This window comes from Phaenicophaeus curvirostris, chromosome 11 (assembly GCF_032191515.1).
Source record: "Phaenicophaeus curvirostris isolate KB17595 chromosome 11, BPBGC_Pcur_1.0, whole genome shotgun sequence".
NCBI classification, from domain to species: domain Eukaryota; kingdom Metazoa; phylum Chordata; class Aves; order Cuculiformes; family Cuculidae; genus Phaenicophaeus; species Phaenicophaeus curvirostris.
This window is the reverse complement of record NC_091402.1, coordinates 22,122,824-22,136,066: the sequence shown is the minus strand read 5'-3', so window position 1 is coordinate 22,136,066 and position 13,243 is coordinate 22,122,824. Positions and strand designations below refer to the sequence as shown.

Genomic DNA, 13,243 nt, shown 5'->3' with positions numbered 1-13,243 from the left:
CGCGCCCGCGCGGCGGCGGCGCGGAATGAATGGGAGGGGGGCGGGGCCGTGGGAAAGGGGGCGTGGCCACGCGGTCATCGACTCCTAGAACCACCAGGTTGGAAAAGACCCATCGCATCATCGAGGCCAAGCGTTCCCATCAATCGCTAAACCAGGTCCCTCAGCGCCTCGGCCACCTGTGCCTTAAACCCCTCCAGGGAAGGGGACTCAACCCCCTCCCTGAGCAGCCTGTTCCAATGCCCAGTGACCTTTTCTATGAAATATTTCTTCCTAATGCCCAGTCTGACCCTCCCCTGGTGGAGCTTGAGGCCATTCCCTCTCGTCCTGTCCCCTGTCACCCGGGAGAAGAGCCCAGCTCCCTCCTCTCCACAACCTCCTTTCAGGGAGTTGCAGAGAGCAATGAGGTCTCCCCTCAGCCTCCTCTTCTCCAGGCTAAACCCGCCCAGCTCTCTCAGCCGCTCCTCTTGCTCTCCAGCCCCTTCACCAGTTTCATTGCTCTTCTCTGGACTCACTCCAGAGCCTCAACATCCTTCTTGTGGTGAGGGGCCCAGAACTGAACACAGCATTCGAGGAGCGGTCTCACCAGTGCCGAGTCCAGAGGGAGAAGAACCTCCCTGGCCCTGCTGGTCACACCGTTTCTGATCCAAGCCAAGATGCCATTGGCCTTCTTGGCCACCTGGGCCACTGCTGGCTCATGTTCAGTCGCTGTCAACCAACACCCCCAGGTCTTTCTCCTCCGGGCAGCTTTCCAGCCAGACTTCTCCTAGTCTGTAGCTGCTCAGGGTTGTTGTGCCCCAGGTGCAAGTTAGTGGCCCCGGTTCAGCTGCTGGGTGGCCGCTGCCCCAGCTCCGCTCGCCTAGCCTGCGCCCATCGAATCCCAATGTCCTTGGGTCCCTCAATGTCCTTGCAGTGAGGGGCCCAAAGCTGAACACAGGCTCTGCTGTCACACACGGCTGTGGTGCCACTGCAGACCCGTGGGTACCGCCCTGAAGCTCCCGCCCGTGGAACCCCCAACCTCTGCAACCCACAGGCAGTTTGTAGAGAGCCGAGAGCGCTCAGCTGTGCAATATCCTTCTCTTAAGCTGCTTGAGGCTTTAGAATTTCTCTGACAAGCTCTGGGTGAGTGCAAGCACACTGGGTCCGGGCATGTGTCTTCCCACAGTGTCAGAGAATCACAGAATGGTTGGGGTTGGAAGGGATCTCAAAGCCCATCCAGTTCCCCCCCAGCCACGGGCGGCGACACCTCCCACTGGATCAAGTTGCTCCGAATCGCATCCAACCTGGGGCCCCAGGGATGGGGCAGCCACCGTTGCTCTGCCAATGCCTGATTTCTCTGGAAAATGTCTGCTTTCAAATGCCAGTTTTAGACCTCCTTGGGAATCATATCTCATATCCTGCAGCTCCTCTTTGTGCTCATGGCAGGTCGAGCCACGTCAGCAAGCTTTGGAGATGCTGGCAGAGGACACACCGACAGCCCCGCTGCAGCTGATGGTGCCAGGGGATGTTCTTCATTCAAAAAGAAGTTTTAATTCATTTATTGATGTTTGCTTTTTGAAGTTGTAAAAAACCAGCACTATCACAGGATAAGAGTCCACTGCGGCAAAAATCCTTTCATCCTCACAAAAATCCATAAAACTGTAAATTAAATATTAATCCCATTTTTACCAAAAATCCCCAACAGCAACAACACAAAACAATTTATTTCAAGAGAGAATTCAGTAGCTCAGCTGTGCCTGCGTAGTCTCAATAGAAGAGCAGCATAGAGGAAAAAAATAACCCAACAGCAAGGCCCTGATCTTGCAATAAGCTTTTGGGCAGCACCAGCTTTTCTCATCTGGTGTGTTAACCCTGGGGAGCTTCATCTTTTAGCCAGCACGCAGCCTGGCTTCCTGATTTTACCAAGGATCCCCCAGGCACCTGGACACCACACAGAGAACACAGCTGTTAAAATACAGAGGGCGAATGTTGGCTGCCCCACTGGGTGTTTCCCCTGCCTCTTTGCTGCTGTAGCAATTCACTAGCAGTAATATTTGGGCTCAAAGGCATCTCAGGCTTTCAAATATCTCACTTCTTAACAGAAATTGAAATGTCTGAGTTTGCTCTCATCAAGTGTTCTTCGAGGGAAGGCATCATTTGGAGGAGAGGAGAGATACCTGACTGCTGCACTTACCTGAGTTTATTTATATACAGCAGGGATGTGCCCAGAGGTTTGTCTTCGCACAGCAATGTCTGGTGGAAATCAGCATCAGCTACACTAAATATCCCCATCAGCGGAAAGTACAGTGACCTGTTTTTCTGAACCACTGCTTCCTCTGAGGAACAGCTGTGTATTTCCTCTGGTGTTATGAGAAAGCTACTCTCTGGAGTGCATTATAGAAATGTCATCAAGGAGAAAATCCCCTGTATTGCCAGGCTGAAGCAAGGACACAGCTTTGTCTGACTGGGAGGTTGCAACAACCTTATTAAATCTCCCTGGAAGTTCTTCAGAAACTGTGTCTGTGATGATAAAAGAAAGAAAGGACAGCTCTAATGAACAGTATTGTGGCAAGAATTAGAAGAAAAGCAGCTTCTTGTAAAATCTTTGGTTTAGTCTGTCATGTACTTGGTGCTTTGAAAGAGATTATACCCACAGGGTTTCTCCTGTCCTTCTGTTTGGCTCTGGAGCTGTCTCAGACACAGCAAAAAAATGAAATAAAAGAAAGGGGGGGAGGAAGAAAATAAGAAAAGCTCAACAACAGCCACAAACTCAAGTTTCTATTACCCACGCAAGTAGGAAAGCTCATCAGCAAACAGCTCTTTGCTCCCCATGGTGGAGATAAAAACAGATTTATAGAGTTTTTCCATAGGCAATGATGTTTTATGTGAGGTGTCCCTGCCCATTGCAGTGGGGTGGGAACTGGATGACCCTTAACGTCCCCTCCAGCTCAAACCATTCTAGGATTCTATATTTAACCCAGTGCTTTGTGACCTCCAAATCAGAACAAATCCTCTCTTATTCCAACACCCGCCACTCTGTCTTGAGATTACAACCTATTTTCACGCAGGAATCACAAATTCTAGCTGTCGCCAAGCTGCAGGTGAAGGAAAAAGCGAGTGCTGGGAGCATCACTCTCACCAGCTGGCTGAGACGGCTCCTCAAACAGCAGCTCAGAGCCTTTTGCACAAGAAGATCACTAGATGGAGCCCAATTCTAAGCAAAAAAAAGACGTGATGATAGCTCCCTAAGGCTCAAACCCTACAGCACCCCAGAGGGAACCAGCCGCCTATGGGAGACGCCGGTACCGCCCTGACCGCCAATGGGAGCCTTGGGCTCCCATTGGCGGTCAGGGCGGTACCGGCGTCTCCCATAGGCGGATAGTGGAGGCGGCGCTCATTGATAAGCAGGCGATGCCCTTTTATGGTCATGGCGCGGCCCATTCATAAATGGGCGGGTCCCATTCATAAGTAGGCGTGTCCCATTCATAAGTAGGCGGGTCCCATTCATAAGAGGGCGGTGCCCTCGGCTCCCATTGGCCGGCGGGCGGAGCCCATTGATGGAGGGCGGCGCCGGCGGCTCCCATTGGCCGCTCCCCGCCCCACGTTCCTGGAAAGTTCTTGGAACGGGATGAAAGCCGTTTCCGCGAAGGAGCGGGGCCGGCCCTGCCCCTCCCGGCGCAGCGAGCCGGACACGCTATTTATACCCTCGCCTGCTCTTCTCTTTCCCCTCCCCTCTGCCTCCCCCCCGCCCCGGGGCCGGTATCGGCGGAGCGATGCGCGCCCCAGGCGATTCCAGGAATCCCTCGCTTCCTGGAACAGGCTGAAAGGGCAAACAAAGGATTTACCGAGCCGGGTTTTTCCTCAGAGCGACGCAGGGAAGGGCAGGAGCTGCCCCGCCGCTCCCATTAGCGCTGCCTCTTCTTGAGATCCCAGAGCTCCCAACACTTCCTAAGCCACCGCTCTAAGGGAAGCTCGGTTCCTTTTTAAATCCACGCGATTTCCCCCCTTTTTTTTTCTAGGTGGGGTTTTTTTTTAAACTCTTTTTGCTGCCGCGTTCTGCAAAGCAGAACCAGGACGCCTCGTTTCCCGCAGCCTTCTCCCGGCTCCAGTTGCTCAAGGATCCAAGGCTCCCCCTGCCAGCCGGGGTGCCCTCGGCCCCAAGCCCCGGGGCTCCGCAGCCTCCTCTGCCCGCTGCCCCCGAGCTGAGGCTGGGACAAGCCTGCTCCTCCTGGAAGCGAAGGACGAGGAGACGAGAAGAGAGGAGGAGAGGAGAGCGCGTTCCCCACCTTCCTGAAGACTTAATGCTCCTCCCTTGGTCCAGGAGTGACATGATCCTGTGTGTTCAGGGGTAAGCCGCGCCGCAGCCTTCTTTTCGAAGCCGTGGTTCGGGAATCGGGATTAGCGGGAGTCTCTGGGACGGGTTTTACGCTCGTGTGAGCCGCCGTGTGTGAGCACAGCAGACCGGGAATGGCTTGTACTGCCCCAGCGCCGGGTTGTGCCTGGGTGTCTCCGTGTCTGCTCTGTACAGTCCGTGCCCAGAAACCAGGGGACCACGGCAGGATTGCAACTGGATGGGCTTTACGGTCCCTTCCAACCCAAACCATTCTATGATTCCCGATTTCTATTGCTGAAAAGCTGCACGGAATTCAGAGTCGTCGGGGAAGTGAAAATGAGGGAGAACTTGGGGCGCGTTGCTCAGAGCTGTGTGTGAGCAACCCAAAGGGGTTCTCAAAAGTCCCACTGGAGACGAGCCGCTTACACAGAAACACTTCCCCAGGCTTCACATGGTTTTGTCTATTTCTAACTAAATATTCATGCTAAACACTTAATTTTAGCTTTCTGTTTCTGGGGTAAGATTACCTCCATGTATGAACACACAGTGATCTGTAGCACAAAACCTGTGGGGCATACACAGTCCCAGCACCCTTCTTTGGGGAAACAGGTACATGCTGGTTCCTTCTCTGGCACCACTTCAGTGCCTGTAGAATCTGCTCAGGCCACCAACACCCATAAATTCTTGCTCTGCAGAACCATCTGGCATTTTCACACATGCTGTGTATTTGGGAAGTATCAGCATTCGCTTCAGCCCGAGCCGTAATGCCAGGGTTCCCCATCCCTCCTGCCCTCCATGGATTCCCTCAGACACGATTCCTCTGCCTTTTCTGCTTTAAATGACCACAGCTTGGGGATTTCTCTGCCATTTCCCCTCAGAGTCTGTTCCACAGACAAGCAGAGTTCACGCTTGCCAATACTTTCCTACTACTCGAGTGGGTTTGTTTCCACTCTCATTTTCAGTCTACTGCTGCTGCTCCTGGAGCCACGCAAAGGGACTTCGTTTTTCAGCTTAGGCTTTGTGAAACCCTCCTCTGAGGCTTTTCTCCTGGGTTAATGTACCAGAGCTACTGCTTCCTTTGCCCACTGAGAACTTGTTACTTAGCCAGATGGGTACACGGTTGGCTCTTAATATCTCCTTCTATGACTGCTGATTTTTTATAATGCTCTTGGGTTTCAGACACCCTGGACTCTACACTCTGCCTCCTGTTCACACCAAGCTCCACACACTTTTTCTTGTACCATTTGCCCTGTGTTACAAAGTTTTACCTTATCAGCAAAGCTGACACTAAATGATACTAGAGGTACCCAATGCTCTTGAACTTCCTTGGCCTCCCGAGGCTTTCTGAAGTGCTAACTGCCCAAGCCCAGGGAAGCTCATTGCTCTGTCTCTCCAGACTCCACACAAACTGCTAACGCTTGTGCTGACACTTTACTGTCTTCAGTCCTGATCCTCCACACCTCTCCTCTACCTCCTTTCTTACAAACACCAATCGTTTTCAAATACTTTCCCATTAAAGGGCTGACTTTTTCATGTCAGTGCACCTTTCTCAACACGTCCTTATCCCAGCAAACTCTTCTTGCCTCTCTTGCGAATGTACTTCCATTAAGAGCTGCAGCCTGCCATTCCTCACTGATCCCTCTGCTCTCCCTTTCCTGAGCTTGGAGCTGCTCTGGACACAGCAGCAGCTCTTTTTTCTTCAACAAAATTGTTTAGGACACCAGTACCTCCCAGTCTATGAGAATTCCTAATCCCACCATGCTCCTTTGAGACTACCTACACTAGGACTTTGTAGGGGGAGAGAGGGCAGCATAAAGAGAAATACAGAGGGAAAATAGGAAGGGGATAAGCTTAGCCCTTCTCTGGGTGCAGTGGAAGAATCTCCACAGTGACCATGTGAGGTCTGGGCTCCTTCAGCTTCAGGTGGCAGAAAGTGTAAGGCAGCAGGGAGCGAGCGCAGTGGGAAACTTCATCTTAAGTCCATAGGTTTGGCTTGAGAGAGCCCCGGGGTGACTCTCTGTCAGAAAGACCTACTCACAGATATGCACGGTCAAAGATGGAACTGTGAACTGCTCCAGCCCTTGAAATCCACAGCTTCCTGCATTTCCCAAGCTGGCTTTGCTGTCTCTCCCATCTTTCCTGGTCTCTTAGCCAATTCCTCATTTCCTCTCCAAAGTAAGGATAGAAAAAGAAAACTACTACTTTTTAGTAGTTCCATGCTAGGGACGAGAAAAGTTTTCCTAACGTTCAAAACCTTTCCCAATGGGAAGGCCAGAAAAAAGTTCCAGGAGAAAATAAGTTCAGAGAGATTTCATAGAATCACAGAATAGAATCATAGAAACATTAAGGTTGGAGAAGGTTCTGGGGAACGAGAGGGCAGTGAGCGGTGCAGGCCTGTTTTACTTAACGCTGGTCCCAGGCCGTTCAGCTCACTGAACAGTCTGAGAGGGAACGCTCTGCCCGCAGTGCTGTGGAACACCCGCTGCGCACAGCACCAGCCATTAGATTGAGTTCATATGGAGACGGACCTTTTTAATAGCCCTTCTTGCTCAAATTGCAGGGAGGTGGAAAATCAGGAATCTCCTTTCCCCGAGAAGGCAGGTAGCTAGAGAATTGAGAAGACCATAACGTGAAGAGGGAGACATCCAAATCTCTTTAAAAATGCAGCCCTCGCCACCTATAAATGTAGCTCAGGTGGGACTTAAAAGAGAACTTGGCTGTCTCCCAGCAGTGATCTGCCAGTGTAAAAGTACATTCAGATCTACTGTTCTGGGAAAACATAGTCCCTGGGATCAAGGGTGCCTGGTGGAGATAAAGGCCAGCGATCACTTTGATTAGGTTTGGCTTCCTACCCATGGAGATAAATTAAAGAGGATCAAATGCCACAAATGCCAAGGAAGCGTCCTGCTTCCAAATTGTGTTTTGACATGTGGGAAAAGGGAGAATGTCCTTTTCTGAACGCCAGCAGAAGCGAGGGGGGCTGTGTACCACATGGGCAAGAAGTGTCTCTGCAGACTCAGTGGTTTTATGAAAACCTTACTGCAAATCTATGTGGTTTTATTAGAAATGCAGAGTCATGGGACTGATCGTGGCTCTCGCTCACGAATCACTGCAACGTCCTTTCCAGGTTCTCTCTAAGCTACTTTTCCCCGCAATGCCTCCTTCCTGCTCCCCATCCCGTACCTGTGGCTCAGCAGTTTGGGAGGTGGAGTGAAGCCGTGATGAGGGGCAGAGCAGTTCACAGCACATTCACGTCTGCACCTCACGTGCCACTGTTCAGACAAAGCACAGGGAAGGATGAAGATTGGAAGGGAAGGGTTCATGACTTCCGAATCTCCTTCTGCTTCTATTCCCTGCGATGAAGCCTTACCTGACCCTCAACATCCATCCTCCCCCTGGAGCGCTGCCTTCCTTTAGGAATCTCTATGTTGCACAGCAGGAGCACCCATGGCCCAGGAGAGCTGCTGCCTTTGGGAAACGGCACTAAGGCTCTCTAGGCACAGAGGGATTAATGTTCCTAGCGGCCCAGCATGGCAGAACCTCCTGCTGTGGTAATCCTGAAGGGATTACAGTCGCACGGAGATCTCTGTCGTACCATTGAACACTAGGGTTGTCAGAAAGCACAGGCTTGGCTAAAACAAGGATTTTCTTTGTTCTACTACAAGATCAGCTCGCCCTGAGTTCTACCAGACACATTTAGGAGCAGGTCAACCTTGAGAAGAAAGCGGGTAGGACGCAACCCAAGCTATTCCCCATTCTGCTTCTAATTATATTGCAGTAAATGACTAACAAATCAGTTGGCAGAAAAAGAAATGCTCCAACATTGTAATCATGTAAGTGAAGCTATATTGCTGCTATGAAAGTCACTGGCTCCGAAACTAAAAGGCAACATCTAAAAATATCAGGTTTCAAATCAACCTAAATGGCAAGATAGACCACCTTTTTCCGAGGTGAAAGAGGCCAAGTCGCTCTCCCTGTTTCTAAGGGCTCATCTTTAGCTGTGTGATTTTTCTCTCTTGCCTCTCTCTGTTTGAAACATAATCATACCGAGCATCTGTTTATAAAACATAACATGTTGTAGTAGGAGGTAGCATGCGCTGAGCAGACGCTGCAACCTATTTCAAGGCGAGGAAATATAGCAGAGCGTGCCCTTCATTTCAGACCTCATCCTTTGCTGGCGGAGGAGAAGATCCAGAGGCTGTCGCTCAGGGGCATCGCGGCGGATTTGTCAGAGCCCATCATGCAGCCGCTCCCAGTTGTGGCCTTCCAGGAGGAGTCTGCGCCTCCCTTTGCGGCCCCGGTTCCAGACAGCAACCCCCCTCAGACGCGAGACCCCGAGGAAGACCTTCTCTGCATTGCAAAAACCTTCTCCTACCTGCGAGAATCTGGTAAGGCTCAGCTCAAAGTCAGTTGGCTACGGAAAGCCAACTGCAACCCGCACCCCAGGCAGGCTCTCCCGATCCCAGCTTGGCTGGGAACCTGGCTCTGGTGGATGCAGCACGTGTCTTTGCAGTCTCTGCAAACTCGTGTCATGAAGTAATTTATAAGCATAAGCAAAAGCTTCATCTTTTATAACTGAATCAGGAGAAAGAGATGCAAGAAGGCCCCTCTTTCTCTGTAAACTGCAGTAGCTGCCAAAGTAGCCCTCCCCATCCCAAGCCCCGGCATGGCAACGTCAGGCACAGGTAGAAATCCCTCACAGCTTGACACAGCCTTAATATCTGAAACTCTTCTCAACTCTGGGCCTGGTTACTTCCCAAACCCTGCACTCGGTTGTCTTTGAGGCATCTTGAAATATGCTGCCAGTCCTTTAATCCCTCTAACAAGTTCTTCCTGGGATGCTTTTCCAGGTTGGTACTGGGGATCCATCACTGCCAGTGAGGCCAAGCAGCATCTCCAAAAGATGCCTGAAGGCACCTTCCTGGTACGGGACAGCACCCACCCCAGCTACCTGTTCACGCTTTCTGTCAAGACGAACCGGGGTCCGACCAACGTGCGCATTGAATACGCCGACAGCAAGTTCCGGCTGGACTCAAACTACTTGTCCAAGCCTCGCATCCTGGCTTTCCCAGATGTGGTCAGTCTCATCCAGCACTATGTCACGTCCTGCACAACGGACAGCAAGAACGAAGCTCCTTACCCGCCTCCGTCTCCTCTACCTCCCATGCAAAAAGAGATGGCAGCAGCTGCAGTCCACTTGAAACTCATCCGACCGCTCAGCCGCAAGGACAACATCCCCAGCCTACAGCACCTCTGCCGGCTACGGATTAACAAGTCCGCGGCCGACGTGGACCAGCTCCCACTCCCTCGGCGGATGGGGGACTATTTGAAGCAATACCCCTTCCAGCTCTGAAGCGTGGCCGTTCTGTCTCAGGCGTGACAGACGGGGCGGACATAGGAGAACTCTGTGTCTCCGTGGCACTGAAGCGCGGCATCAGGTGGGCACAGCAAAGATCAGCAGAGACTGCATCCATCTTTCCTCTCCCCTTCTCTCTAAATCCATTCCAGCGCCAGGGAGGAGTTGGTGGTTTTGGTGATCAACGGGACGCAACCGGAGCTCTGAACCTCAGGCCGCACCAACAGTAGCTGTCAGAAGGTGCTGTAGGTGTGCGCACACTACTTGAATTTCAGAGTTGCTGTGACACCGAAATGTTGACATTGTTATTTTCACTATTTATTTCCATGGCAGTTTCTCTCCTCGTGGTATTTTAAAAGCACCTTTTACTTTATTGGGGTTTTTTTTGTTTAGTTTGGTTTTTTTTGTGGAATTAGAGATAGGATAAAGGCTCCCAGCCAAAACTCTGTGGGAATTTGGATTTGGATTCACATCCAAAGAGTACCTGTTTGAGCTTGTCCCTGTAACAGGCCGCAGGAGTCCACATCCAAGCTCCCCCAGACTTCTGGGGTATGTGGGACTTGGATGACTGCATCTGGACCCACTTCAGCAGAGGCAAAGAATGGGTTTTCCCTTCCTGAGCTACAGGGAGCTGGTTATCATAACCTCAAAGCACATTGGCAGCAGCCTGTGCCCCTCCCAAAGGCACACGCTGCGCCTTAGTTTGTAGACAGGAGACTTCTTAGAGGAAGCCCTTCTTCCTTGAGAGCTCCAAGTAGATATTCTGGACATTGAGCTTGGGCCAGGGAGCATTCATCCCATTCTTTTTCATCTTATCCATCTCCAAAGGAGTGACAAAACACTTAGAAACATGTAATCAAAACCCCAGCTTTGTTACTTGCAGGCAGAGGGATTTGGTTTCGGAGCACTCTGCCTTTGGCTTGCATTTTGCTGTTCTGTGGCACTGTTCTTGCCTTGGGAGGCGCGGGGCAAGACCGGCGTTCAGAGGTGGCTCTGCTGAGCTGTGCCAGGGACACACCGAGCATCGGGGTATTTATTTATTTATTTATTTTGTAGGGGTAACCAGTTAGAAGCACCTCGGTAGAAAGAGCTGTCCTTCCTCTCTGCTAACGTGATGCTGAGCTGCCAGTTGCTTGGCTTCTGCCAGCACCATCCACGAGCCACGCGGCTTCACTCAGAGCCAGGCTCTAGCACACATGGGAGACCACAATTCCACTTCTCTGTTTTCCCAGGTCCAGACCTCTCCTCTCCCTTTCTCCACCTTATTTTCCTTAATTAGATTTTTGGGGTTTACTCCTCGCTGCCCATCCCCTTCCCACCCCTGCAAGGGAAGCACGATGGCTCTCCCTTGCTTTTTTGCAGATAGGGGGGATAAAAGGCAGATGGGATCTGCCCAAGACCGAGCAGAGACAGAGAAGTCGCCCCTTCTTCTTCACGTACGTGATCCCATCGCCTTCCCAGCCTGCAGGAGCCAGTCCGTGCCCCCGAGAGCAGAGGATGGAACAGAATGGTCTAAAGAAATTCTTTTTTGGCCTCTTTTGCCCCTGAGTCCCCGTAACTTAATCAAGCATGACCCAATGATCATCCCTCCCTGGGATTCTCTCTCAGGCTCCATAAATTACAAGAGACAAATCCCAGCTATACCTGAGGGGTGAGAGAGGAGGTGGGAAAGGATGGGATGGTGACCCAGGACACAAGCTCAAAAAAATGGGTTTCTTCCACTGTCCCTTAAAAATGCCCAGAGGGACAGGGCAGCCCGAGGTGCTCAGTCGGAGTCCTTTTTTCTTTTTTTCTCCACATTTATACAAGTTTGTGCTCTTGCAAGCTTTGTTTTTGATACTTTGATGATTGACAGCATGCATGTGTGATGTCAGGTTTGCTTTTTAACACATCCTTCCCCCTTTCCCCATATGGCAGCAGCCCTGGGAAGGCACTGAAGGAGAATGACAACTTAGAAGGCAAAACAAACCTTTTTTTTTAAAATAATATATAAAACATAAACCACTGAAAAGGCTTCCTTTTATCCAAACACCTCTATCAGCCTGAGGACACTGGGAACAAGGAAACTAGGGCTCTTTGAGGAGCAGCAGTGATCTCAGGAAGCCCACACGGCTCGGCCCCAGGCTCGGTCTCTACAGCGCATGACAAACCGTACAGCGGGGAAGGGCAAGCTGTTCAGCTCACTGAAACTTGCCTCCTACTCAGTTTTTTCTCTGTTGGGGGTAAGGAGGGAATCAAACTGTCAGGTTTGACCTCATTGCCCCTCCAGCTGAAATAGCAGCACATAATGAGAATGAACATGTGGGTGATGTCCCAGTGGGACGGTGCGGAGGCTGAGCTGAGGGCTGGGAGCCCGTATGGGCAGGGACCATCTCTGTTATACGTTTGTTCGCATCTAGCACAATAGGGTTCTTTAGGTGCTACCGCAATACAAAGAATAAACAATACAGTTACTCCAGAAAGTCAGTTTCTTCTGTCTTGAGGCAGTTTGTTAAAAATCATTTGACTTGGATTTTAAATAAACGTTTTAAATATATTTTCAAGCCACTCCATGTAAAAGTCTTTGGTAAAATCCAAAGGGACAAATTCATTTCCTACTCTCAGAAATCCTCCCCAAGAAGACTGGGCAAACTTGACTGATTTTTCCAAACAAGACACATAAACCTTTAACAAAAAAAAAGCCCTTCAGGTTCTGGGAGAGCGAACACCAGACTCACCCGCAGCGTGGGCCTGGTTCCTACCGCACCCAGCCAAGCAGCGGCTGACCCTGTGTCCAAGGTCAATGAGGGCTAAAGGAACGTTCTTTCATGATGTAGAAAGGCACAGGAATGATTTTTGTGTTGCTTCTGTGTGCCACAGAAAACCATTACAGTCTTGGGGGAGGGAGACGGAACATAACTGGGAGGTTGGCAGCTGGTTTAGAGCAGGCTTCAATTTGCCTCCAAATTAAAACTCTGCACATGGCAAGTGTGGAAAGACGAGTCCATAGAAGGCAGACCATGCTCTGGGTGGGAGCCTCACAGCAGCACCTTCTTCCCCACGTTCTGCTGCTGCTGGGCCTCAGTTTCCCTGTATTTGCACCCTTTCCCCTTCCCATCAGCTCACGCACCAGCCCCATCAGGCAGGGAGCCAGCGGGGAGCTGGATCTGCCCTGGGGTGACAGCAGGACACAGAGGCCACTCCATCTGTCCTACCTCTATCAAATGAAGGGAATACACTGGGCAACCCCTCTGCTGGCACAGGAAGCATTCATGCCACAGTCCCCCTACCCTGCTTGACACAAAGCACGGCAACCTTTCAATCACTGGGAGCATAAAACATGCTCAGAAAAGCCAGGAGCTCAACCAGTTCCTCTCCATTGCTATTCCTGTCTGAATCCACTGGCTCCAATGTTCAAAATAGTGCTTTGAAGTACTCCCAAAGCACGTGCTGTCCTTTCCATGCCAGCCAGGGGCTGGCATTCACTAGCAAATGTTTCCACAACCTCATTGATGAGTCCACGGGTAGATTTCCATCGCCCACCAACCGGGAAATCCTGCCAATGGAATCATCCACTCAAGCTGAAGTCGTTAAACAAA

At 51.0% G+C, this 13,243-nt stretch overlaps 2 protein-coding genes across 3 annotated transcripts in view; one reads left to right on the top strand and one right to left on the bottom strand.

Annotated features, from left to right (window-relative positions):
• Positions 1-13,243, bottom strand: part of MAPKAPK3 (MAPK activated protein kinase 3) — a 96,038-nt gene that overhangs the window by 34,974 nt on the left and 47,821 nt on the right. The window lies entirely within an intron of this gene.
• Positions 3,732-12,213, top strand: CISH (cytokine inducible SH2 containing protein). The gene is made up of 3 exons (XM_069865882.1): positions 3,732-4,324; positions 8,471-8,697; positions 9,160-12,213. Exons 1-3 carry the CDS (start codon positions 4,278-4,280, stop codon positions 9,660-9,662), a joined length of 777 nt encoding a protein of 258 aa, XP_069721983.1. The 5' UTR covers positions 3,732-4,277; the 3' UTR covers positions 9,663-12,213.